This window comes from Mustela nivalis, assembly GCF_964662115.1.
Source record: "Mustela nivalis genome assembly, chromosome: 17".
Classification (NCBI taxonomy): domain Eukaryota; kingdom Metazoa; phylum Chordata; class Mammalia; order Carnivora; family Mustelidae; genus Mustela; species Mustela nivalis.
This window is the reverse complement of record NC_139036.1, coordinates 38,384,020-38,411,005: the sequence shown is the minus strand read 5'-3', so window position 1 is coordinate 38,411,005 and position 26,986 is coordinate 38,384,020. Positions and strand designations below refer to the sequence as shown.

General features: G+C 49.5%; 2 protein-coding genes across 2 annotated transcripts; one reads left to right on the top strand and one right to left on the bottom strand.

Moving 5' to 3' along the window:
• The first annotated feature begins 145 nt into the window (after positions 1-145).
• Positions 146-15,081, top strand: UBE2Z (ubiquitin conjugating enzyme E2 Z). The gene is made up of 7 exons (XM_082704790.1): positions 146-543; positions 2,501-2,573; positions 4,486-4,673; positions 7,053-7,164; positions 9,663-9,775; positions 10,657-10,747; positions 13,022-15,081. The coding sequence occupies exons 1-7, from the start codon at positions 221-223 to the stop codon at positions 13,190-13,192; spliced, it is 1,071 nt and encodes a 356-aa protein (XP_082560916.1). The 5' UTR covers positions 146-220; the 3' UTR covers positions 13,193-15,081.
• A 1,326-nt stretch (positions 15,082-16,407) lies between these two features.
• On the bottom strand, positions 16,408-25,180 carry SNF8 (SNF8 subunit of ESCRT-II). The gene is made up of 8 exons (XM_082704833.1): positions 25,004-25,180; positions 24,591-24,641; positions 21,352-21,490; positions 20,364-20,468; positions 19,601-19,673; positions 18,524-18,665; positions 17,636-17,710; positions 16,408-16,642 (listed from the first exon to the last, which is right to left on the bottom strand). The coding sequence occupies exons 1-8, from the start codon at positions 25,055-25,057 to the stop codon at positions 16,505-16,507; spliced, it is 777 nt and encodes a 258-aa protein (XP_082560959.1). The 5' UTR covers positions 25,058-25,180; the 3' UTR covers positions 16,408-16,504.
• Positions 25,181-26,986: the final 1,806 nt, after the last annotated feature.

Genomic DNA, 26,986 nt, shown 5'->3' with positions numbered 1-26,986 from the left:
AGTTCCCACCCCCTCTCGCCCTGGAGGACCGTGGGTGGACGCTCTTGCAGAACGCCTCTCGCTGGTCGGGCGGGGGTGGGCGGAGCCAGCGCCGCCCGGGCTGTGGAAGCGGAGGGTGGGGACACTCTGGCCCGGCTCTCGGTGGTGCGGGAGCGGTAGGGAGCAGCGGCCGCTCTGGTCGGCGGACGTGCTGCCGAGCAGTCCCGGAAGCGAAGCAGCGATGGCGGAGAGTCCAACTGAGGAGGCGGCGACGGCGACGGCGACGGCGGGCGCCGGGGCGGCGGGCCCCGGGGCGAGCGGCGTCGCCGGTGTTGTTGGCGTTAGCGGCAGCGGGTTCGGGCCGCCTTTCCTGCCGGATGTGTGGGCGGCGGCGGCGGCTGCGGGCGGGGCCGGGGGGCCGGGGAGCGGCCTGGCTCCGCTGCCCGGGCTCCCGCCCTCGGCCGCTGCCCACGGGGCCGCGCTGCTTAGCCACTGGGACCCCACACTCAGCTCCGACTGGGACGGCGAACGAACCGCGCCGCAGTGTCTACTTCGGATCAAGCGGTGAGCCGGGGTTTTTCCTCCCCCAGCCCCGAGCTCCGGGGCTCGACCTTCCCCGCCCCCCCCTTCCCACTACACCCCCCCTCCGCCCGCTGCCTCCGCGCTTCCCTCGCGGCGGCCCAGCTCCAAGGCCCACGTCTTGCCAGCCCGAAGCGTCGCGATCCAAGTCCCCTCTCCCCCCACCCGCAGCTCCACACGCACCAAAGCCCTCCTCGCGTGCCCAGGTCCGACCCCGCCCCTCGGCTACCTCCCTTGAGCCCTCCGTCTCGGTGCCGGACACCCTCCCCCATACCTCCCGCCCGAAACCCGACCCTTTCGCGCTTCAGCAACACCCCCTCCCGCCTTCCGCGCCGCCTCTCTCCCCCCTTCCCCACCCCAGCCCTGCTAGATGCTGCCCGGAGGCCCCACCCATCGCCCCCCCCCCAGCCCCGCGTCGTAGCCTCCTGAGCCCCGTTTGTAACACACGTAGAGCTTGGTTTTCGTGGCTTCACAGTCGAGACCAACCTTTCTTTTTATTCCCCATGTCCTCAAACCGACTCCCCAAGTCTAGATCGTTTCCCTCACATACCCGCAGTCTCCCCTTGAACCACTTCTCCAGAACCCCAACGCTCGCCACTCACACCTGTTCCGGGAATGCAGGCTTTCTCCCCCAGTCTCACTCTGGCTTGTATTATCCCACTCAGGACTTTCTTGTATTTTTTCTTCTCCGTCGTCTGGTTTACTTTTCTGAAGCAAATATACCTAATTCAGATAGAGGAACAAAGGCCCAAGTCCTTTCTGTGCTTATTTCTTGGGTGACTGATCTTAGATCCTATCATTTAATAGATAATGTTTCTGCAAAAATGCTTAGCGTAGTACCTATTGCATAGGGAAAAAGTAATGCTTTTTGACCGCTATTAATTCTGAAACCTGTTTCCTGATGACCGGTCTCTACCTCTCCCTGTGCCCCTCCACTGCAGCCATACTCACCTAGGTAATCTCACCGCCCCCCACCACCACGCTCCAAGTCCCTTCAGATGTCTCTGCTTATCTTTCAAGGTTGTAATAACCATTAAACAGCACATTGTGTATAAAGTACCTGGCCCAGTGCCTGACACAGACACCAGCTCTATTAGGGTCCAACAGGGTCGCCACCTCTAACTTCAGAATCTCAGCACTCCCTTCTACTCCTGTCCTCCATCCCCTTCAGTCTGCCAGTCCTGACTTTGACCTTTGAGTTCTGCCAATACTTCTTTCCTCTGATCTCTCACTTGTGTGCACTTTACATCCCTATGTACCCTACCAAGCATCTTCCCGCCTAGAATGTCCCTTAGACCCGCGCTCACAACGGATGCATTCTAGATTGTGCACGACAACCTACAGATCCTCTCTCTGTAGTAGCCAGTGCATGTCATCTTTCAGATGTGAGTCCCAGCGATTTCAAAGGGTACCCTCTGCAGTCTGAAGAGATCTCTACCCTGTTGGTACCCTGGGCAGGAAGACCATGATTGCTCCTTGCTAGCTCACTTGTTATATAGAATTCCTGTGCCAACAACGGTCCACTGTCTACGGGATTCACTTTTTTGATGGAGTTGATTATGTTTTCCCAGTTACTGAACAGTCTTCGTTTAGCATTCAGTCATAGTACCTGGGAGTCTCGGAGGTGGGGAGTGAATGAATTGCCTGTGGGAGGAAGAGAGAGTAAATGGGATGTGGCTTTTCCAGGGTGACATCTGATGCCATTGGGATCTCTGATTTTTCCCCCCTCCCCCTGAGGAAACAATGCCCTTTTGATAATAATTTGCTCTCTGCTTGCCTGACAAGTACTCAGCTGAGATTTCTCAGCCAACAAGACAGTGTGCACATTTGTGGTACCAAGCACCACTTTCTCAAACCCTGCCACCAGCTGTCCTGCTCAAGGGATTCCCCTTTTTCCTCCTCTCCCTCACTCCCTTCCCCACCTCCTCTTGGTGTTATACAGGGATATCATGTCCATTTATAAGGAGCCTCCTCCAGGAATGTTCGTCGTACCTGATACTGTTGACATGACTAAGGTATGTAACTTGGAGGGGGTTGGGGGCTGTTGGGAAGTTGGGCCCAGAAAGTTGGAAGAGCCTAAAAGATTATCCAGCTCACATCTCTGACTACATAAATGAATAAATCAAGATCCCAAGAGAATAAGTGGCTTTCCCAAGGTCACACAGTGAGGTGGAGCAGAGCCTTGAACAGGTGTCTTTTACTCAGGTGTCAGTAGTTCCGGTTGACTTGGAAAATCCCAGTTTATGCCACTTGTCCCAGCTTAACTATTATTAGGGTACTCTTTCAACTCTCAGAAATGCACCAGTTGGGCTGATAGATGGCATAGTCATTCGTTTCATCCCAATTTTTCTCTCATCCTGTCACTCTTGACTCTTAAGTATGATGCTGTAAATCACATGCAGAGAAGATTGGGGATGGGGCCAACCTGAATGAACAGAGTTTATACTCAAATGGGCTTGTTTAGGCTCCTATCCTCACTGGTTGCTTTTGAATATCCTTTCCACCCCAGAGACCATTCCTGTCTTGTCCTCACCACTCAAACACAGAGAGGCTGAAATTCCTCTGACTTACTCAGGCCTCTCTGTCATTGAGTGCTCTACCCTCATTTAAACGCTCTACCTTCACTTAAACTGATGGGAAGAAATCAGATTTCCTAAATCTAGTATAGTTTAAATGAAACCTCTCCATAGTTTCAAATTTCTTAGAGTAAAAGTTCAGACATTGTGTTGTTGGCATTTCTGTTTTGTTTCAAATAGGTTTCCCTGTAAATTGATTTTTTTTTCTTTTTATGTGGTTGGAAATGTTTTTCCTGGGACATCTTGTCCTCAGTCAAGTATCAGTGTTAATAATGCTAGTTCCCCGGGTCCCAGAATTGATGTCCTATTGATGCTATTTGAGCTTGCTATTCCAAATGACTGAGGGCTAGAAGATAATCCGCGGTGCCACCAGGGCAAAGTAGGGCCTGAGGCATTGCATTGCAGGTCCTTTTTCGTCTTGCTGTTTAAATTCTGAGCAGCCCTTAAGTGCCTAGCAGCCTTTGTAGGAGAAGAAATATAACAGAGTTTGTTCAGGTTTTCCTCCTTTCAGGAAGGGAAAGTTTGTTCAGTATTCGTGGCTGGAGGAAAGAGTTTAGCATTCTGTTCTAAATGCTACCGATCTGTTTTCTTCTTAAATTAACCAACAGTATTGGGGAAATTTCTGAGGTTGGTTGAAGGGCTCCAAATGGACCCTGAGTTTTCCCCATTTTTCTTTCCATCTTTGGCACAAGTTGGATACAGCCTGAGCCGCATCATCCACAGTAGGTTTGATCCTCTTTGGAGGCAGCAGACCCCCTAGGCCTCCATCACAACCTCAGCTCTGCATCCTTACTGGCCCCGGTGCTGTGGCCGCCAGTCCCTGGGCTCTTTTCCATTCAACTTACCTCCCCTTTCAGCCACATAAGTGGAGGGCGGGGTCGCATCACATGCGTGTTTTACCCATTTCCTCGGTAAAAATAGATACTCGTTTCTGAAAATTAAACGTGCTAGGATAATATTTTACAGGTGCATATTTTAATGTGTGCAGTGGTGTGCCGTCTAGACTTGTCACATACGGCACTGATGAAGGAAGTCTAAACAAAAACCCTGCTGCCGGGGAGTTCTAAGGGACACTCAAGGGTCATCTTGGATCGGATTCACTTTTCACCTTAGGCTCGAACTGTACAATGTAGCCCCCGAGTCAGATGCCACTCCACCAGAATGGGGTTTCTTAAGTTCCAAACCTGTGTATCAGTGCGAGTGAGTCCCGGCTGCTCCTCCTGCACGGTGAGGGCATGGAATACAGATGCCAGCCGAAGGGCCTGCTTCTGGTGTGGGGAGCACGTGGAAGCCAGGCGGGGTTGGGATGGGACATCACCTCACAATTTTGAGATGGGGTTTTATTTTGCAGATTCATGCATTGATCACAGGCCCATTTGACACCCCTTATGAAGGGGGTTTCTTCCTGTTCGTGTTTCGGTGTCCGCCCGACTATCCCATCCACCCGCCTCGGGTCAAACTGATGACAACGGGCAATAACACAGTGAGGTTTAACCCCAACTTCTACCGCAATGGGAAAGTCTGCTTGAGTATTCTAGGGTAAGAGGAGACTCTTCTAAGTGGCCAAGTTCGTTGTTAGCAAATAATTGCTCTAGGCCAGCCTTTATCAACTGGGGTTCCTCATCTGAACCACAGAACACAGATAATGATTGGAGGGACTGTCACCTCAATTCTCCTCAGGATGGTACACGACAAGTATCATTCTAGGCGCCAAAGAGAGAAGTTCATTTATGACCTACGATGGCTGCCTTAGCGAAGTGCTTCTCCCCGAGCTGCACCAGCACCCGGGCGCTTGCAGCCCTGCGGACTCTGGGGTTCCAACCCCGGCCTCCTGTGTCAGAAACTCCAGGGGTCGGGTTCCACAGTCTGTGTCCTCCAGGCCCTCCGGGTGATTGGGGCGCACGCTCCAGCTTGAGAACCACTTCTTTAGGGCATCGGGGCTTGATTCTCTCCCGAACGGGTTGAGAAAGGCTGCAGATCTGTGCCATGTACGATTGTGGGTGTCTTGTTTCTGAGTCTCTCAATGAGTGGCTTTGGAGGCGGTGGTGGTGATGAGGATGATATGATATTCTAACATCTGAATGAAAAATGTCTAAGGTTGGAAATCACATCAGATGAGAAACACAAGTTTCAAGTGCATTTTGTTTTCTGGGCACTGCTGAGATTTTTGCTTAATGCGGTTCTCATTGGTTCCCTTTTAATTGCCTAGGGGGGTTACAAATTCAGAATGGAACCGTCTGCTGATGTTTTCTGGATCTGTCTTGTTCGTGTGATCTGAGTTTCCCCTGGGGCAGAGAATAAGTGCAGGGTGAAGTTGGGAAAGTCGCCCAAACTGGGGGTGCGTTTTCTTTCTTGTCTAGTGTGTTTCTCAAGTGTGGGGTCGTGGGGGAGGGGTGGGGGAGGGAGAAGGCAGCTGACCCAACCTGAGGCGCAGCTTCTTTTATTGATTTTTTTAATCTCTCTGATCCAGGGGTATGTTCTGTGATGGTGGCAGTGAGGAAGTCCTTCACAGGAGGTTGTCCTTCAAGAGGTCCTTTATGTTGTTAGGGTATCTGTCTCTGCAGGTAGGACAGGGGTATACATAGCCCAAGGTGGTGAGGATACTCGGTGGTTATTTCTGTATGACATCTGTTCGAGACAGGGTTTTTGTTCAGGTTCCCCATTAGGCCAGTAGGAAACAACTCTGAACGAACCTCAGCTCACAGTGGAACCAGGGGAAGTAAGATGGTTGGGTACAAATGGCCGAAGCCTGTTGGGTAGAAAAGGAGAAGCTACCCTGAACTTGAATCTTGACCACGAGGAATCACAGGGTAGAAAATTCCCATGTGTTCTTAGTTGACTGTTCCCTCTGTCAGCCTCAGTCCTTTCCTCCCTACGTAGAAAAAAAGATTGGGACTGCCTTACTGACGAAAGAAATGTAACGAAAATTTACCCTATTGGCTTGCCTCTCAAATAGGTGAAGTCTTAGTGGCAGTCTTAGCGCAGAGTCTGGCTTTCCTGGAGGAGTAGAGCTAAGGGGAGCAGGCTGAGAGGCTCTGAAGAGCGAGCCTTGACGATGATGATGATGATGAGCTTGCTTAACTGGGCTTTCCTCAAGCGTAGCAGGGAAAGGGAATTGGCCAGTGAACTTGAGCAAGCCAGTCCTGGCTTAGGTTGTGTTCAGCTTCCAGATCAGGTGCCACCTCTTCAGTGAATTGAGCTAAAAAATGCCATTGTTGTCCAAGTCGCGCTCCTCCTCCCAGGATCTGGTCAGGTTGATGGAAGAGAGGAGCAATTCTGGTGCTTCTGTTTTATTCGGGATGGCTTCCATATATTATTTCAGACCGTCCTTGGGTCTGACCCTACTCCCTTCCTGTCCTTTGGCAGAGTCCTGTAGTCTTCAGAGAGTCTGACACTCTGCGGGCTGATACAGGGCAGGATCCCGGGTCATCAGCCCTGCTACATGGCCTTGAACCAGATGGCTGTATTCAGGCTCCCTGCCCCTCTGTGCTCAGCTTCTGTCTCCTCACTAACTCCTTCACCACCTTCCGGATTTAGGATTTACAGAGGTTAACACTTAGGCTGCGTTTGGTACTGTTTTCATACCTTTTCTCTTCCATTTTGATGATTGGAACCTTCCCTGGCCACTGTTTATTTCCTAGTTGGATGAAAATCACTTCAAAGTTACAGGGCTTGCTTTACCCTCTTTTCTTTTGTCCCACTTGATAAGAGGATTAGGCAGTTGATTGATTTCTGGTGAATGAGGGTGAGACAGGCTGGGGAATTCCAGAGCATTAATAGTGAAAGAGAAACGTTTGGTTTAACTCACTGACGCGGGTTCTGCCAGGCCCCAGGGTGCTGGTGCACTAGTGTTTCTGTGGTGGCCTTCACCATCGCTCTCGGCCTCACCCTCTTCCCTCTGTCTGCTGTGTTTTCCAGTACGTGGACTGGCCCCGCCTGGAGCCCAGCCCAGAGCATCTCCTCCGTGCTGATCTCCATCCAGTCCCTAATGACTGAGAACCCCTATCACAATGAGCCTGGCTTTGAGCAGGTAAGGCAGTGGGGGGAGAGGGGCAGCTGGGAAATGGAGTACTGAGTTTGAAGAGCTCTGAGAGGTGTGCTTAAGGGTCTTGTTTGTTTGTTTGTTTGTTTAATGTCACCATAGGAGAAAAAAGGAGCTGGTATGTGTGCTCCTTAAAAATGTCTTTTTTTTCCTTGTAACTTACAATACTGTTCGGTTATTTCCATTTGACTTGGATTAATCTACAAGGTGGGAATCAGTGGAGTCCTCTGGAAATTAATTCTAAGCCTGCTTTTGGGGGCTGTTGCAACTGGTGGGTTCTTCTCTATGTGTCCATTCTCCCAAAGTCCTTTTAAGGTACTTCCTGGAGTGACTCCTGTTCAGCCGGGTGTTTTTCCGGAGTTACAGAATCCTGTTACCTGAAGAGCCAGAGGACCTAGTCATTTATTAGCTAGTAGGGCAAGAACATTGCAGTCAGCGCTGCCAGAGAGAAGGGAGAGGAAAATTGCGTTTTCCAGGGGTATGCTATGTGCCAGCCGCTGCCAAATTTTTGTGTATATATATATATTATCTCATTTAACTTTCACACTAACTTGAGGTAGGGGCGCCTGGCCAGGTTAGTCAGAAGAGCAGGCAGCTCTTGACCTTGGGGTCGTGAGTTTGAGCCCCACTTCGGTTGCAGAGAATACTCACTTGGGGTAAATGTTATCCCCATTTTCAAATGAGATATTGGTGACATGGACAGGTTAATAACTTTCGCAAAGATACACAGATAATGGTAGAACCCAATATTTGCCCTGGAGCCAAGAGTTTTTCCACTGTTCCAGAATGCCTTCCAGGATTACTCTGAAGTACAGGGAAAGAGTTCCAATCATAATCCCCAAAGATTCTATTTAGGTGACTAGAACAGTTTAACTAATTTTTAAAATATTTGAAGTAATGCTAACATTGACGGTTCATTCATAGACCTGAACAATAGGAAATACTCTTTAAGAGGGAATAGAAGCTAGTCCCAAAATCTCCTTTCCAAACAAATAGTGTATTTGATTTTAGGATTGGGTAGAAATGGAAAAGGGCCTCATTGGCCAACCAGGGAGCTGATTTGAAGGTCTCTTCTTTGTTTGGAAATTCAGGAACTATGACTTTTATTCTCCCAAACGTTACTGGTCCACAGCCGCAGGTCCCTGGGTGCCCTTTTTCATAGCCCCCCAGGCAGAAGAAAGTGGCCAGCTGTTTGTTTCTTAGCGGTTAACATCCGGACAACTCACCTCTTTCTTAAATAACTGAAATGTCTTAATGTCAGGAAGGATACACTTGTTGGGCACCACACAACTTCGAAGATCGTGGAGCCTGGTCGAATCACCACCCTCATTTCTCTTCCCCACTGTTTTCATATGCTGCTTGCTGTTTACCTAAGTAGTGATTGACAGTCCAGCTTCACAGACATCACGTGTCATCAAAAGGAAAATAATGCAGTTTCATGTCCAACCTGACCCACTGAGCTCAAGCTAGTAGTTGGCGTGCTGACTGACAGGTGGTGAATACTATGCTTTTCCTAAAAAAGTTGAACGTATCCCATGGCACCCCTGTGAGCCCGTTATGGTGCATTTTGGAAACCATGGTAGGAGAGTGAGGGTATATATGTCTTTCCTGCTCATGATGTGTTTTAATCAGAGGCCAAGGTTCTGGTTGTCAGGTTGGTGGTAGGGGGACCATTGCGGAGTAGAGGAAGAGTTAAAAGGACTGGAGACGGGGTGCCTGGGTGGCTCAGTGGGTTAAAGCCTCTGCCTTCGGCTCGGGTCATGATCCCAGGGTCCTGGGATCGAGCCCCACATCGGGCTCTCGGCTCCGCAGAAAGCCTGCTTCCTCCTCTCTCTCCCTGCCTGCCTCTTTTGCCTACTTGTAATCTTTGTCTGTCAAATAAATAAATAAAATCTTTTAAAAAAAAAAAAAAAAAAAAGGACAGGAGACTGTGCTCCCTTCCGTCTCTACCCACACATTCATATCGGCTTTCTCAGTCAGTATTGGAGTTTTCTTTTGGAAACTTCAGGTTCTACTTCCAATAGGTTCGTAGTAGTTGATTTCAGTGATGGTGGAATCCTACAGACATAAAAAGGAGTTAGCCGGAAAGCATCCAGATATTTACAGGGTTTTTTACTGAAACTCTTAATGTCACGTTTACCCTTTGGTCCCATCACCATTCTTAACATTTGGTTCTTTCCCATTCAGTCTTTACCTCAGAGGCCTCTCATTTCAGCCTTAGGAATCTGATGGGTCTAGTTTGCTGCCTACAGGCCGGGTGACCTGTAACAGAGGATGGGTGTTGGCACGCATGGGGGGAGGTGAATGATCTCAGAAAGAGAAACTCAGTTGCTCTTCATGGATCTGCCGTAGTTGGAAAGGTATCTTCTAGGTTTGTTTACTTGGTTCACGCGCCCCACCCCACGTTAATCCCGACTTCTCCTCCTGTTGACTTTTCTCTTTGCCTAAATTTGTACTTGGGCACTCTGGTGTCTGTTACATTATAGGAGAGACATCCAGGAGACAGCAAAAATTACAATGAATGTATCCGGCATGAGACCATCAGAGTGGCAGTCTGTGACATGATGGAAGGAAAGTGTCCCTGCCCTGAGCCCTTACGGTAGGTGTATGCCAAGAGCGCACACTTGGCACTTTGGTTTTGCTGTTGGGAGGCTTAGCTCGGAGAACCTTTGGGGCAAAATCCACTATTGGGCACCAGGGGAGATACAGAAAAACATAAAGCTTTGGTTCCCGTTTTCAAAGAGTACTGGCTAAGGATCACTCAAGAGAAAGTTGAGCAAGCTGCTCTGTTCTAGGAGAGTGCCAAGACCAATGGGAATGACATAGCCGTAGCCTCCAGTTTGCTGAGGGCCGGGACCTAGTGAAGAGCTTTACTTGTTCTATAACCAAATGAGGCGTAGAGCCCTTCATAATGAATCCACTTCTCAGTGTTGGAGTTTACTCATAAATGTTCAAACTAGATGAATAAGGTTGGAGTTACTGAAACAAACTTCTGGAAGAATTTTGAGTAAGAGTTGGGATAAGGGATGGCCTATGGAAAACACGAGATTGAGGCATGAGTTGAAGTTGGGATTCAAATGATCAATATTAACAGTCACCCTCCTTTAATAATCCCTGAGGTATAAGAGCAGTCTTGGGTTGTCAGCTTTCTTTTTCCATTGAAAGATCTTTGTGAGGGGGCGCCTGAGTGGCCCAGTCAATAGAGCATCTGACTCTTGGTTTCAGCTCAGGTCGTAAGATCAAGCCTTGCGTCGGGCTCTGCAGTCAGCACAGAGTCTGCTTGAGATCCTGTCTCCCTCTGGCCCTCATGTTCTCTCTCTCTTTCTCTCTCTGAAATTTTTTTTTTTTTTTTTAAAGGAAGGTCTTTGTGAGATGCCAAATCTGGGCTTGGGAACTCTAATTGGCAGTAAGGTTAGATGGTGAAGGGATAATTCCTTCCCCACCACGTTCCTAGCTCAGGCTTCTCTGCTTGTTTTCCAGAGGGGTGATGGAGAAGTCCTTCCTGGAGTATTACGACTTCTATGAGGTGGCTTGCAAAGATCGCCTGCACCTTCAAGGCCAGACAATGCAGGTAACACAGCCCCTGCCACCAACTCCACAGGCCGCACGGCAGACTCCATAAAATCCCTCCCCAAGGATAGCTTCTGCAGCTCTCAGAGAAGTCAGAGCCGACAGGAACTTGTCATTTAAGTTGCTGTGGCCCAGGGAGGAGACCGCCCTGCCTAATTGCTGTGGAGTTGCCTGTCAGTCTTGCCATCAACTAGATGCTCATGGGTAGAGTCTGAACCATCCTGCTTTCTAGCCTGGAATGCCTCCCCTTCTTAACAGTCTTTTCAAACCATGAACATTCAGCCCTCTCAGACTCCTAGTGATGATAAGGGTGAGTTCTCTACTGAGTCCAGTCCCTGGCTCAGAGAGGTGCTCAGAGATCGAGGCTAGGGAAATGTTGGGTATGTGCTCTTACATGTTGAAAGACTCCTGTTACGAAGACAGTAAGCATTTGTTTACTTCTGGCCTCCATTGGAGAAATGTGCTTCCACTTCCAGTTGGAATGTAGGATTTAAGCTTCCTCTAAAGGGAGATTCTTGGGGCATCTGGCTGGCTCAGTCGGTAGAGCATGTGACTCTTGATCTCAAGGTCGTGAGTTTGAGCCCCATGTTGGGCATGGAGCCCAACAAAACAAAACAAAAAAAGATTCTTATGAAACCAAATTGTTAACATGCTCCAATATAAAAGACCTGGTTGGTAAGAGGGTGAGACCCCACCTCCCCGTCCTGAAGGACTGGTTCCTTGGTCTTTTGGATCATTACCTGTGGTTTTGCTTAGGTTCGTGCTGACTTGGATGAATGACTGAGGCCACTTAAAGTTCTCTCCAGCTCTTCCTGAGCTGCTTTCCCCACCCAGGCCGCACCAGCAGCAGTAGGAGTAAATGTCTTCCTTCCTCAGCTGCTGCTCAGAAATGGTAGTTGCCCTGTTTTTTCCTTCAAGGCTTTCCCACCCATCTGCCCAGTTAAAACTCAAAGGGCAGGGGCGCCTGGCTCGCTCCGTCGGGAAAGCCAGTGTGACTGTTGATCCCAGGGTTGGAAGTTTGAGTCCCATGTTGGGTGTAGAGATTACTTTTTAAAAATAAATAATTAAAATATAAAACAAAAAAACCTTAAAGGGCAAGGCCAGATCAGCATTAACTTGTTCCCGACCCCTTTTTCAGAGTCCATTGTAGGTGATGCCTGCCATGCTTTGTGCCCCATCAGGAATTCTCACTGCTGGCATTCAAAAGCATTTCCAATATTCACTCTGTGGAGGAAAAATAACTCATGATGAGAGAAGGAAAGGGAAGAGCAGCGTCTGGGGAGGAGGGAAGTGGGTGGAAATGGAGCCAAGGATGAAAAAAGGAAGATTTGAAAAATGACGGCTCCAGAGTAAGTGTGGAGTTCAGCCTGTGGGGAACGTAACCCTGAGAAGCAGAAAGTGTGGGCTACAGTCACAGTGACTGTGACTTCTGTTCACTGGTCCCCGATCGTGAGGGTGATGTGTGGGCAAAAGTGTGGAAGGAGTCTATGTGGGAGAAGCAGAATGTGGGAGGGAAAAATCATGTACCTTTTTGTGACTCAAGAGGTCTCCACTTGTCTAAACCCTGGCCGTGCACTACTTCGCTGCCATATTCTCTGTGTAGCATTTACGTTCCTTGTGTTTAGACTCTCTGCTCCCACCCTGGTTATATTTGAGATTTTAAGGACACTTAACCCCTTTCTAGAAAACTTATGGAGATGTTCGGTGTAGAATGACAGGGACTGAGATCAAGGCTGGGCAGCCCTGGAGTGATGCGTACAAAGTGGACAGGGAGGTGTTGACAGGTCTCTCCAGAAGAGTGGACGGGTGCTTATCTGGAAGTCCCAACTCCTGAGTTCCAGACTTGCCTGTGATGTTGGAAAAGCAGATTTCCCCTTTTGAATTATAGGAAAAGAAAAATGATACTTCCCTTTGTATGGTTTTTATGAAGTTAATTGCGAACACAGGCACACATAATGGTCACAGTTCTGGTCTTGAGTTTCTGTTTCTTGCCTGTCTCCCCTTTCCTGTAACCCTCTTCTGCATAGTGGCTTGCTTTCAGGGAACAAAAACGTTTGAATGTTGTCCCAAGCCAGACCTGTCTGGGTGGCGGTTAGTGTGCCGTAATATTTCTAAGCAGAGGGTGCGCTGTCTGCTGTTGGGATCGAGCGCTCTACCCTCTGCCCCCATGACTCGGAGGTTGACCATGCGTCCAACATGGGCCCAAAGCTGCTCTTTCTAGGGTGAGCCCTCCAGACTCGAATCTTCCATCCTGCTTGTCTCCTTTCCCCCACAGGACCCTTTTGGAGAGAAGCGTGGCCACTTTGACTACCAGTCCCTCTTGATGCGCCTGGGACTGATTCGTCAGAAAGTGCTGGAGAGGCTCCATAATGAGAACGCCGAAATGGACTCTGATAGCAGTTCGTCTGGGACAGAGACAGACCTGCACGGGAGCCTGAGGGTTTAGACCCTGCTCCCTTCTCCCCTCCCCCCACTCAAGGGTCCCAGCAACGTCCCTTCCCCCCCACCCCAGGGATGGAGAGGCACTGTGTATCTCCCTCCAAACGTGACGTCATCCTGCAAGATGGCAAGAACCAAGCCAGCTCGGATCCCAGGGTGTGGGAGTGGGGAGGCTGTTCCTGACCTGACCTCCCTGGCTCTCGAGCATCCGGGGCTGTGTTCATCCCATAGCAGGGGCCAAGGTACCGACGCAGGAGCACCCAGGGTGAGGGCCTCTGGCAAACATAAGCGGCCGACACACCTCTCCGCGGGGCCAGATCCTCAGGGGGAGGCGGGAGACAAACTGTAATTCCAAGAGGGAGCGTGCCCACATGATTGAGGGGGATATCTGGAAGGGAGCTTTGGGTGGGGGCTGTCTGTGACACTTAAGCAGTCTGGGTGGTTGTCTGTCTGTCTGCAGTCTTGAAGCAGGGCTTCCCGATGCCCTTTTCCTCCCTGCCTCTCTTCTCCCAATACTTCCCATGGGCCAGCATAATTTTGTTTTTCCTAATTTATAGTCACTGTTCTAGACAGACCAAAGAGAAGGAACAGTGGTGGAGTCTAGGCTGCTGATCAGTGAGCTTTACCTAGCACCTGAGCACCTTTCTCCTCTGCCCGCCCCCATTCCCTCGCCCATTTCCAGATTTAAGACAGAAGGTAAATGTGACTGGGATGGAACTGAGGTCCTGGTAGAGCCTGCACAGGCACCATGAGAAGCTGATTTTGTTCCCGCAATCACTGATTTGAAAAGTTCCCAACGCAGCCAGCTGCTGTTTGTGGGGTACGAGAGCCACTACATAGAATAGTCTTTTACAGATGTTCCTAAATGCTACCCACAATGAGGGTATTTCCCCTGGGGGTGGGGTGCAGTGGGGAGACTGATGCTAGTCCTCTTGTGTTCTGTTTGGCTGTCCTTGTGTATTTTCACCCTGGCCTCTAGTTACCCCCCCAACCTCCCTCCCACTTCAATGCCCAGGGACTTGTGGGGAGCAAGGGTCGCCAATGGCAGAGGGGCTGGGGCTGGGACTGTGGGCCCCGCTGCTTCTCTTGCCTCTCTGCCTCCCGTCCTTCCCAGCTGCTCTGTCACTGGCTCTGATGGCTGTTTGCCTGGCTGTGTTGCTTCTCTGTCTGTATCTAGCTGCAGTGATCCTTTAGCTGGTTGGCTCAGAAGAATGTGTGTTAGACGCCCTGTGGTACTGGGCACTGAGAAACTCCAGCCTTCCCCTTTTTGGTGTGTTCTCCCCATACTTTACAGATTCTTACTGTTAGGGCTCCCAGTGGGGTGTTGGTGATCCGTGTGACGCAGGGCCTCAGTCAGTATCCAGCCGCGTGTATGGGAGAGGATGACTTGGGCCTGCCCTGCCCGCTGCTGTGGAGGCTTCTGCCTGCGGGTCATGGGACTTCCAGGGAGTTCGGAAGGGGTTGGGCAAGAAGGAGAATGTCCAGCTTGGGAGGGCAGGAAGCAAAGAAACTGGACAGGAAGTGGGCTTGGGGAACGGAAGTTTATCTCGGATACCTAAGGCTGGGTCTCTTAACAAGGAGACTTAAAGAGGGACCCCGCTGCCAATTTCCCTCTTCCATTCCCAGAGCAAGTACAGGGCTTAGCAGAAGGCCCTTGGCCTGTTGGTCCAGTGGTTGTCTGTCATCCATTTAAGTGTTCCCACTTTCAAGTGACAATCCTCTCCTTGGCCCTGCCGTGGGCAGAGCATGTCTGGCATACCAGCCTGACTTTTATGCCCTAATCTTGAGTTGAGGAAATATATGCACAGGAGTCAAAAGAGATGTCTTTATATCTGACTGTACATAAATGAAGTTTTTTTTTTTCTTTTTGGTGCAATAAAGTTTGTTTTGGCAGAAGGAGGAAGCGCCTGTGGGTGTGGGAGGGTGTGTGTCAAGGGAGACTGGGATCCTTCAACAACCACACCTCTCACCCAGGTCTGAAACTGCCAGGGAGAAAGTGCTCGATGCATTGTCTGGAGGCTGGAAACTCCGGTTACAGGGCGTGGGTGGAAGCAGGGCGGCCAGGGATGGGTCTCCGGCCAACCAGAAGTAGCAGGGCCTTTTCTGAGACCAAGTCTGGCCATCAAGGAGAGGAATGCCATTTTGGCCTCAATTGCTTCAAAGGAGCTCCTTCACAAACTGGGAAGGGAGTATGTCCTCCAAGGACAGGCAGATCTAGACTGTATCCCTGGGTAAGGAAAGGGCATCTTAAGTTCTGGATAATCCAGACCTCACTTGATTTTTGGATATCTGGTACAGAAACCAGCTCTTAGGAATTCTGCACGGACTGATTCATGCAGCCACCTTCCTTCTCTACTTGATATAGAAAGGCTCTAGCATTCTGGCGCAAAGGCTTTCCCTCTTGGCTGACCCCGCAGCAAGGAAGACATTCCATGGGACACAGCCAGCCGTTGCTGGGGAAAGCCACGATGCGGGAAGGCGAAGGCCCGCATGCCAGTGCACTTGGACTCTGGCTCCTCACTTTGCCTTTTAAATTGGTGGCCCGCGCCCAGTGAGTTAATTCAAAAGGAGACCTACTCCCTGAGCTGATGAAAGTGGCCATGAGGATTTAAGTGTGTTTAGAAGGCGGCACAGGGTAGGTGTTCAGTAAGTGATGCCCTTCCCACTGCTAAGGCAAGAGGGACCTAGTGATCACAGGAGGGAGAGCTGGTACGAAACTCAAGGACTAGACTATGTCCACTGTTGGTCCATTCCCCTAGGTTCCATTGTTTCCTCTAACCACCATTTTACTTTGACCTCTACTTTCTTCACATTCAGCCAAGTCTGTCAGAACCTGGAAGCTCCAGAGGAAAATGGAGGAGACTGAACAAGTGGCTGTTACTGGTCCATTAGGATCTGCTCCCTTGAGATAAACATTTTTATAAAGACAAGGTTTGAATTAACGGGCTGTAATTTATGTCCCAGGACTACCAATAGCCAAGAGACTGTCTAGCCAGGAGATGGACTGCCTTCATTCTAGACCCATCCCTACCGTGAACTTGGTGGTGACCCATGCAGGTCATTTCGTACGTGCTCGCTATTCTCTGTGCTGCTCAGGTTAGCCTTACTGGATAAATGAGTTTTTCTCCAATAAAAGATGCAATGTGAAGGCACTTTAAAAAAAAATAAAATAAAATAAAATAATGGGTGAAGAGTATTGAGGAAAGAAAAAACTTGAAACTCTTTTCTTTAAAAAAAAAGTTATTCAGGCTTTATTCACACCAGCAGCTCTGCCCTCCTCTTCCTGCCTGTTGCTGGGGCTCCTTCGACACTGCCAGAGTCAGGGGAGGGCTTCTCTGGCCTCCTCGGCTGTAATCTCCTGGGCGTAGAGGTCAGTGAAGAGAGCCGGCAGCCAGTAGCGGGCCTCCCCTGGGGCCTGTAGGTCCAGCCAGGCCAGCCCTTCCTTCAGCAGGTGTTCCTGGAAGGAAAAGGTAGGAAGAGTCGGAGTTCCTGTCCGGTGGACAAACGACCCCCAGACCTGTTTTGGCATCAGTGGGGTTTTCAGACTAAATCTACACGAGTGCCTTCACACCTTTACACAACCAGACTGGAATTCCAGGTTCTGTTTGGCCCTGACCTTTGCCTGAGGTGCAAGAGATGCTACCAAATCACTTAGCCTGTGCTGGGAAGGAGGGTAAAGACCAGTAGTGTGGGATGTTGGGAGAAGGACTCGGGGGCTGCAGAGACGTCTGTCCTGTGGCCTGAAGCAAATCCCTGATCCCAGTTCCCTGAAGCAAAATGGACACCACTGTTGTAATTATGTTTCCGTTAACTTGTGGGTGAACCTTCGTGGACAAGTTATTGGAAGGACTCTCTTAGTTTAGAATGGACTGGCAATTCTTACAGCCAGAAATAGGCTCAAGATGGGCCCGGTTGTCCCCAGCAGCAGTAAACAGATGTTTATGTTACCCTGCTTTCCAGAAAAAATTAAGTCTATAGTTTAATTGCCTGGATAAGGAAGAAGGTATGAAAAGCCAGAATTACATTCTCCTGCTACTACTCATCGGCCTCTCACTAGCATCACGAGATCTGTCTATAGAGAACACTAACTATATAATACACAGTGTAATAGTATGCCATTATGGGTATGTAATTAAGTAGGTAACAATTCCCTTTACTCTGAATTGACAGTGTTACTTCCAGTACAAACCGTATGAATTGTCTGACCAGGCCTGACAGGCTGGGGGGGAGAGGAGGTACTGGTGACTGTCCTACGCAGAGTTAGAAGCCTGCCTCTGAGTCGGACCTCAGGGGCACCTTCAGAGGAATGCGGGGGTTGCCTTGCTTCTCTGTGGTGACAGCAGCCTTCAAGGCGAGAGGCCAGCAGAGCAAGGCTAAAGTTTCTGCCGGTGTGCTGTCTATCCACCCATCTGGGGCCCGTCTCTTCTGGCCCATTCCAGAATTCACATACCAGCACTTGACGCGCTCGCTCGGTCTCCCATTTAAGACTGGCTTTGATATCACTGACAGTCACGTAGCCATTTTTCTGGAGGAAGGAGGAACCAGGGAGTCAGTTAACAGTGGACTTTCCCTAAGAACCCAGCGTCTGCCCGGCAACAACAGACCGACCCAGACAGGAGGAAGACCTGCCCTTGAAACCTAAGAGCAGGGGAAAAGAATGTTTGGAAGCCCCAGCAAAGAGAGAGAAGTGACTTTCAGGGTGACAGGTTCAGTCTTAAAAAGTGGGGTCCCTGGTACTAAAATACTAATTTAGACTTTCTCCGAGAACTTCAGAGTATGACAAGATTCAGAATAATTCACTGAAAGCAAGAAATGGTGACAATTCCCTGGCTCATCTTACCCGTTCCCCAGTAAGAAAAGTTCTTCCTTATTTAGTTTTGTTTTCCATTATCGGATTAAGAAAACTGAACATGTCTTCCCTCAATCTGGGGTAAGGAATGGGGAAGGAGGGGGTACGCTGAAGGCATGCCAAGGGACAGGGGACTGGCAAACGAGATGAAACGTTTATTTGGAAGAACCCATTCAGAGTGTAGTACTCTGAAGACCTCAGAGAATCGGTCTACCCAAGCAAATCCAGCCTGCTGTCTGCATGTCTGTCTGCTCCACTAGACTGTACGCTCCCTGAGAGCAGGACCTCTGGTGCCCGCCGTTCTGCCCCCGACAGCCTGGCCCGGTGCTTTGCGCTGTAGCTGCTCAATAAATGTCTTCTAAATAAGCACCGGTCTGAGTTGTGTGTCCACTGGACAGTCTCAGTGGAAGACCTGAGTCTGTGCTACTCCCGAAGTCTGTAACCCCCACCTGGGCTCCGCCCCCGCGGCCCCCAGAAGGCAGCAGGTACCTCAGCCAGCTGCAGCACCACGGTGTGGTCCATGTTGAGCTCAGCCGGGACGGACTGAATGAGGTAGGTGCCGCCCACGGGGATGATGCCGAAGCCAGTGCCCAGCGCCTTCAGTTTCTTGATGGCCCTGATCAGGTCATCTCTGAGGGAAGAAAAAGCTGCTTAAAGACCCCTGGCACAGCAGACCCAGCCGCGACGCAGTTTCAGCTCTGGTCTAGCGGGGACCCCCTAACAAGACTCAAACGGCTGCATGATGGTCAGTGACCTCAGTAAGAAGGCAGGGCCAAGGGGCACCAGACGGCGCTGGGACACTACTGGGAGATGGTACAGGAATGGAGCAAAAACCCGCCCACAGGAGCCCACCAGGGAATGGGAACGAAGGAGCTCCATGGGACAGACGACAGGGAGCAGTGCGGACTGTGGTAGAAAGGAAACCGGAAACCACGCATGCATTTAGCATGCATTTTATAGACAGCGATCCAGCTGATGATCGCCATTGGGAAATTCAGGCCCGCTCCTGCCAGATCAACTGGTTTCCCGTTAACAACTGAACTCGAATTAGGGAAAAAGAAAACCCACAAGACCATGTGTAGAACCTATATGCAGCCCACATACCGACAGCCTTTTTTTTTAACCTTTTCTCAAACTGAAGTTCTGCATGGAGGCTGCTAAACTAGATTGACATGTACCCCGCCTTCTGACCCCCACTCCATTCCCCAGCCTTCCCAGATGTGTGCACTAGTCTCCTTCACCACAAATAGCTCAATATTAAGCCCTAAGAATGTAAAAAAAAAAAAAAAAAAATAGTAACAATACATGCATACATGTGGGGAAAAAAATGCTTAGAAGAAAATACACGAAAATGTCAATAACTGTGATCTTAGTTGAGAAGTAATGGGTCATTTTTGGTTCTTTAGGTCTATATTTCCCGTTTTCTAAAACGCAGGTTTTCTGATCATAAAGAAGAACAAAATGATCCCCAAAACAGCCTAGACATGTGAGCAGTAAAGAGAAACGATTTTCATATGATTTTTAAAGACCTTTCCATACTCCAAGGGGTTGGGAGGCAAGACCTACTGGCTGACGTCCTGCGCGAACTTGCCCCTTCCTTTCAACACCTGCTGGTGCAGCTCCTCGAGGGTTATCAGGCCTGTGCGAGCGGTGAGGAAAGCAGGGGGAGGGTGAGCTTTGTGGCTGAGCCAAACCAAACCAAATCCAAAATACAAATTATTAAGATGGGGGCGCCTGGGTGGCTCAGTGGGTTAAGTCGCTGCCTTCAGCTCGGGTCATGATCTCAGGGTCCTGGGATCGAGTCCCACATCGAGCTCTCTGCTCGGTGGGGAGCCTGCTTCCTCCTCTCTCTCTCTCTGCCTGCCTCTCTGCCTACTTGTGATTTCTGTCAAATAAATAAATACAAAAAAACAAAAAAACAAATTATTAAGATGACCCTACTGGATGACCATTTTTAGGTCACATTTTGGGGAGCCAAGAAAGTGGGCAACACCCCACCCTGGAACACCAGGACACACAGTTACTAATCTTAAAATCATAACCTGGGTATGTTGTGTATCGAGGGAAAGGCCTATTTCCTACCTCCCTATAATTTTCTATAATCACCAGGGGCTAAGAACCTGCTGGGCGAAGCTCTCTAGGGAACAGAGACCATCATTCAGGCCGTTCCATTTTTCAACCACATGAAGCCGCTAAGATGCTTCTGAAGACCTAAGAGCTTCTCGAGATCTTATTGGCTTGCAGTCTGCAGGATGGAAAAGATCACCTTTCAAGGTCTTCTCCCTCCGAGAAGTCCAAAGCCCAGCACTCAGGACTCAGCCAGCCTCACCTCCATTCCGGTGCTTCAAGGCCAGGCACACCTCAATAATTTGGACCCCCAGCTCGTAATAGAAATCCCCCACGCCTAGCATCTCAGACCAAAATCCTTTTCCAGCTGAAAGAAAGAAAGAAAAACAAAAGCCAGGTTATAGGTTGGTTTCTATCCTTTCTTTTCTCTCCAAGCTAGATTAAAACATCTACCCCGTGGGAAGCGTTCCCTGCCTAGCCTAAGTCCTGGGGTTCCATTTACTACTCAGGATCCTCAAGACAGTTGAACTCTTGGGAAGTCCTCCTAAAAACCAGCTTGGACAGTTGGCAAGGGTGGGCAATCTAAAAGGCATTTCTGTTTTGCTAATTCTGGCTCAGAACACTATAAAAATGAGTCTTCCATTACCAAATTATACAGTGAAATACAATGGGACAGAGGGTCTAGACAAGGCTGAGAGAAACCATCCGCAGACCTGGCCTTCAAAAATCCACCAGAGACAACAATTCACTGGGGAAAAAATGCAGGTTACAGAGTAGTAATGACAGCATAATCTGATACGTTAGAAGTTTATAAATGGGATGCAGGCACCCAGAAAGCTACCTCAGACCGTTAATGTTTATCTCTGCAACTACGGAACAGGATCTGGAGACTCGTACTTTCTTTTTCTTTTTTTCTCATCTATTGACTGACTCCAGGATGACATGCTACTTTCATTAAAACTCAATTATCTTTTTAATAAAGGGAAGAAAGTCCACTGTAGGTCACGACTCACGGGAAGGCCGGTACCCTGGCTACGAGCCCGAAGGCAACGTCTCCAGCTTCCCCCTCACGCTGCGCACTCAGCCATCCTGCTGGGCACTCCCTGGAGACAACAGCCTCTGGCTCTCCCTGCAGGCCCTTTTTGAAGGGCCTTCTGGAAGATGGCCTAGCCACAGCGCTGACAGACAGCAGAGCTGCTGGCCCTCTGGAGCCCCAGGAGAACACCGCAGCCCCGCACACAGCTCCTTACAGGCCAGTGGGTCCACCCCGATGGTGGCGCACATGTCCTGGAACTGCACCCGGAACTCGGGATTCTTCCGGATCTCCTGTTTGTGCTTGCTGGCGAATTCCTCCAGGTTGCTCTTGAACATGTCCAACTGCTTCGACATCTGTAAGGTGGACCAGGGGGAGGTCAGGGGCAGCCTAATCAAGTGATAACCTGATGCCAAAAGTAAGTTCCCGGCCCAGTGTTAGGGCAAAGGCTGAAATAACCTACCTCCTCCAGGCCTGCCATGATGCTATTTCTTGTTCCCTTTCTTGCTCTGCGGGGAGCCTGCTTCTCCCTCTGCCACTGCTCCCTCAGCTTGTGCATTCTTTCTCTCTCTCAAATAGTAAAATCTTTAAAAAGATTGATGTATCTTAGGGCGCCTGGGTGGCTCAGTGGGTTAAGCCGCTGCCTTCAGCTCAGGTCATGATCTCAGAGTCGTGGGATCTAGTCCCGCATCGGGCTCTCTGCTCAGCAGGGAGCCTGCTTCCCTCTCTCTCTCTCTCTGCCTGCCTCTCCATCTACTTGTGATTTCTCTCTGTCAAATAAATAAAAAAAATAAAAAAAAAATAAAAAAAAAAAAGATTGATGTATCTTAACTCGAGAGAGTGAGAACACGCACAGGCACACACATGAGCAGGAGGAAGGGCAGAGGGAGAGATCGTCAAGCGAACTCTCCACTGAGCAGGCAGCCGCACTGGGGGCTCAATGAGATCACGAGCAAAGCCAAAACCATGAGTCAGACGCCCAACCAACTGAGCCACCCAGGTGCCCCTATTGTTCCCTCTGTTTATCCCTAACTTTCCTTCGTGTTTCTGTTGTCAGCTGGATTGGGATGCCATAATGTTTCCTCAATTCTGTAACACACATTTTTGGGGGCACCTGGCTGGTTCAGTTGGTAGTAGAGCACGCAACTCTTGATCTCAGGGTTTTGAGTTTGAACCCCAAGATGGGTAGAGAGATTACTTAAAAATCTTTGGGGGTGCCTGGGTGGCTCAGTAGGTTAAGTGGTCTACTCTTAGTTTCAGCTCAGGTCATCCCCTCGGGGTCATGAGACTGAGCCCTACCTGTCTCTGCACTCTCCTTGGGAGTCCAGTTAAGACTCTCTCCCTCTGCCTCTTCCCACCTGCACACTCTATCTCTAAAATTAATAAATAAATCTTTAAAGTATGAATAAAATAAAACATTTTAAAGATAAAAAAATAAAACACACATTTCCCCCCCCCCACATGTTTCTGTTCTAAAGTTGGGATGCATCTAACAATTTTTACTAATGTGATACTTTTTTATTTTCCCAGAGAAACTGTTACTAGATTGAAGGTGCACCCCAGAATCCATTTTGTCTTAAAAATGAGAGAGGGCACCTGGGTGGCTCAGTGGGTTAAGCCGCTGCCTTTGGCTCAGGTCATGAACCCAGGGTCCTGGGATCGAGTCCCGCATCAAGCTCTCTCCTCAACAGGGAGCCTGCTTCCTCCTCTCTCTCTCTGCCTGCCTCTCTGCCTACTTGTGATCTCTCTCTGTCAAATAAACAAATAAAATCTCTAAAAAAAAAAAAAATGAGAGAATGTGGAGGCGTCTGGGTGGGTCAGTTGTTAAGCATCTGCCTTCGGCTCAGGTCATGATCCCCAGGGTCTTGGGATCGAGCCCCACATCGAGCTCCCTGCTCGGTGGGAGGCCTGCTTCTCCCTTTCCAACTCCCCCTGCTTGTGTCCCCTTTCTCTCTGTCTCTCGCTCTCTGTCAAACAAATAAATAAAATCTTTTTTAAAAATTGAGAGAATTCAGCATTCAGAAAGAAAATCTTCAGCCACTGACAGAAGAGAAAGGAAGCCTGGTATGAATTAAGTTTGCAGTGATTGTTGACTCTTTCAGTCATGGATCTTCTTGGGAATCAAATCTAAGTAAAGAATACCAAAGGGAGGGGTGGGTCTACCAGATTATATTCCAAAGCTAAATACAAATGGTTTGGGGATTTTCTGACTTATTTGTAGTATTCCTTCTCTTTCCCTAATTAACAAAGCCTATGTTCCACCCACCAAGAGTAATCACTCCTGGACCAATATCTCCTTGTTTGCTACATTTTATAAACTAAAACATAATCACCATTTCCATTTGATTCCTATATGTCACCTCCCCTATAAGTAGGAGGTTTTGTTTCTTTTTTTTTTTTTTAATATTTTATTTATTTATTTGACAGACAGAGATCACAAGCAAGCAGAGAGGCAGGCAGAGAGAGAGGGAAGCAGGCTCCTCGCTGAGCAGAAAGCCCGATGCGGGACTCGATCCCAGGACCCTGAGATCATGACCTGAGCCGAAGGCAGCGGCTTAACCCACTGAGCCACCCAGGTGCTCCAGTTTCTTTCTTTTTTTTTTTTTAATAAATAAATATGTATTTATTTTAGGGGGAGAGAGAGAGCACAAGTGAGAAGGGCACAGAGAGGAGAGAGAATCTCAAGCACACCCTCCACTGAGTGAGAATCCCAACACCAGGCTTGATCCCACCACCATGAGATCATGACCTGAGCAGAAACCAAGACTCAGACACTTAACCAACTGAGTGACCCAGGCACCCCTGAGGTGGGAGATTTTGAAGAGCACAGCCCGTGTCTACTCTCTTTCCTCAGTACAAGGATCCATTTCCTTGCTTAACTGTTTCTGCCTCTTCTTTACCAGTCCCAGTAACTGCGTGCACTCAGGACATGAAAAGGGAATCACAGGCACCGCACCCCATCACTAACACACACTTTTGGTATGCACCTAGATGTGACAGTGGTGGTGATAGGCCACACAGATTTAAGCCATATTTTCATGTAATTCTTAGGCACTTGAGGTGAAAGTCCCCAAAGACCTAATTCAAACAGCTCTACCACCTACTATTACCCATGTAATCTTGGATAAATCACCTGAATGTCCTCAATTCTAAACTGGGAAGAATAGAGTTCCCTCCTGGTAGGATCTTCAGGATGAACAAGATAGTGCATGTAAAAAAAGAAAAGAAAAAAAAAAAAAAGGCACATGCCTGGGACGATATAAGCATGCAACGACTCAAAGATGTTAGCTATCACTCTTATTAGCAAGTCCCATAAAAGATCTGAGCAGCCCGGAAGCAGAGATTTGCCAAATACCCTATTTTTAGTTCAATCCAAACAATCTAGTTTACATCAGAGGTACCCTGTTCAGCCTAGTCGGGTCTCCCTTCCTGCCTGGAGCCCTCCCACCGACTCACCTGGGCCAGCTGGTCTTCCGCCAAGACAGTGCCTCTCTCCTTATACTTGGCCTGTCAGACAAAGAGACCAATGTGAATTGAGAGTGGGCGCTGGGGGCTCCCACTTGTACTGCCTCCGATGAAGTATGAGAAGAGGAGGGTCTCTCTTAAATGGTTTTTCTTAGGGTGAGGGATGAGGAAGTAAAACAGACGGCTAGTCTGTAGTCATATTTGGGGACGCGGGGGAAAGGGCTGGTGGATCTGCGAATGCTGACATTCCAATCAACTGGAAACTGAAGAAAGTCAGTTTCCCGAGACCCGAAGAGCCCGTGTCAGATTCTGATGGGGGGCGATTTGAGGGTACAGAGCTCTCTCCGAGACTTCCAATCTCTCTCCGGTCGGGGATGGCTGTAGGTCGGCCTTCTTCTCCTCACCTCGGCAAGCTTCTTCTTGGCGATGGCACCCGCTCCCACCCCGCGGCGATGCATCCCCACCCTGGGCCCGGGGGCCGCCCCGCTGCCGGGACCCCGGGTCTCCGCGTCCCGGGATCCGCCGCCGGCTCCCAACGCGGAAGCGCGGGGCACGCGTCATCTCCGCGCGCCGGAAGCTACGCGCCGACTTCCTGCCGCGGGGCAGAGCGGCCCCGCCTTCCTCTGGTGGCCAGGACAGGAGTAGCCAGCCCGGCGAAGCCCCGCGCTGGGGAGGACAGGCGAGTGCAGACGCTGAGCCGCGGCGTCTTTGTCGGAGGCGCGCTCCCCACCCACGTGGGCGCCTCGGAGCCCCGAGTGGTAGCACGACTGACGCTCGCCGCCCCCCGGGCTCCGGCTCCCAGCCGCCTACTATGGGCCAGGTGTTGAGTCGGCCCCGAAGCTTCCAAATGGAGCATGGAGCACAACCCGTCAGCTCTAGTGGAGCCTACCTGTTGGAGTCACACGCAGAAACTCTAAGACCTTACAGTTAAGAACTTGGACTCTGGAATTAGATAGCCGGCTCCATAGCTCACTTCCACTGCAGTGGGTCCAGTCACTTTAGCCATAGTCCTGAATCTCTTGTGTTCTAGTGTCCACAGTATATAGAGTAATACCAACTCATGAAGTTGTGAGGATGAAGTGAGAAAATTATGACAAAGCGTCTAGGGCGATGCCTGACATATAGGTAAACATCAGTTATGATTGTTACTCAGCAGATTTGGAGTGGAATCAGCCATCTGTGTGTTTAGAAAGCTCCATAGGCGGTTTCTACAGCGTTGAGCCCAACAAAGCAGCTAACGAAGGATTCTTAAGCCAGGAAGCTGTTACTTGACTTGTTAGATCAAATTCCTGTTTTGGAAGAATTAGTGACAAATGGGGCGCCTGGATGGCTCATTCCCTCAAATGTCTGCATTGGGCTGTGGTCAAGATCTTGGGGTCCTTGGGGCACCTGGGTGGCTCAGTGGGTTAAAGCCTCTGCTTTCCGCTCAGGTCATGATCCCAGCGTCCTGGGATAGAGCCCTACATCTGGCTCTCTGCTCAGTAGGGAGCCTGCTTCCTCCTCTCTCTCTGCCTGCCTCTCTGCCTACTTGTGATCTCTGTCAAATAAATAAAATATCTTAAAAAAAAAAAAAAAAGATCTTGGGGTCCTTGAATTGAGCCCCGCATGTGGCTCTCTGCTCAGCAGAGAGAGTGCTTCTCCCTCTACCCCTTCCCCGACTTGTGCTCTCTCTCTCTCTCTCCCTCTCTGTCAAATAAATAAAATCTTAAAAAAAAAAAAAAAAGTGACAACCTAGACTTAAGTCAGCCATAGCAATGCAACCTAGAAACAATGCAAGCTAGCACTAAGATATTGGCCATGAGGTAGAGAGAATGCAATGGTTTCAGGAGCTATTTGGAGGGCAGAATGGTAAAACTGGTAAGGTGGAGACAGAGTGGGTAGGGAAAAATGCTCTTTTCTGTCTTGGGCAGCAGGGTGGTGCCATTCAGAGAAGGGGGTGTGGGAACAGGGACTGAGACCACAGGATGAAGCTAGGGAAATAATTAAAAGTGGTTTTGAACAAGTTGAAATTGAGGTCTCTGTGACATCACAAGAGAGACAACCAATGGTCATTTGGATGTATTAACATAAAGGTCTACAGAAAGCGCTGGGCAGAGCTACAGATCCAGAATCATCAGCAAGGTGAAATCACAAATGTGAATAAAGTTACCAGAAGTTTCAAGTAAAAGGGTTAGAAGAGGATGTGAGCAGAGATTGATGACAGGATATGTAGCCACCACTTTGGACCCTGAGGGATTACGGAACCATGGCTCAGGTCCCTGACCTGAGGATTTTATGGAGCAGAGCAATCATACCAGCCTTGAGCTGCCTGCTTCTGGATGCTTACAAGAAAGAGAAACAGGGGTGCCTGGGTGGCTCAGTGGGTTAAGCCGCTGCCTTCGGCTCAG

Bases quoted from the DNA above. Each gene is read 5' to 3' on its own strand.
- SNF8 (XM_082704833.1), bottom strand. From the start codon at position 25,057: ATGCATCGCCGCGGGGTGGGAGCGGGTGCCATCGCCAAGAAGAAGCTT. The intron at 18,666-19,600 runs GTAGGTCTTGCC...TTCTTCCCTCAG, and splicing joins TTCGCGCAGGACGTCAGCCA to AGATGACCTGATCAGGGCCA. The intron at 16,643-17,635 runs GTATGTGAATTC...TTTTCCTTCCAG, and splicing joins AGCGAGCGCGTCAAGTGCTG to GAACACCTGCTGAAGGAAGG.
- UBE2Z (XM_082704790.1), top strand. From the start codon at position 221: ATGGCGGAGAGTCCAACTGAGGAGGCGGCGACGGCGACGGCGACGGCG. The intron at 4,674-7,052 runs GTAAGAGGAGAC...TGTGTTTTCCAG, and splicing joins GTCTGCTTGAGTATTCTAGG to TACGTGGACTGGCCCCGCCT. The intron at 10,748-13,021 runs GTAACACAGCCC...TTTCCCCCACAG, and splicing joins TTCAAGGCCAGACAATGCAG to GACCCTTTTGGAGAGAAGCG.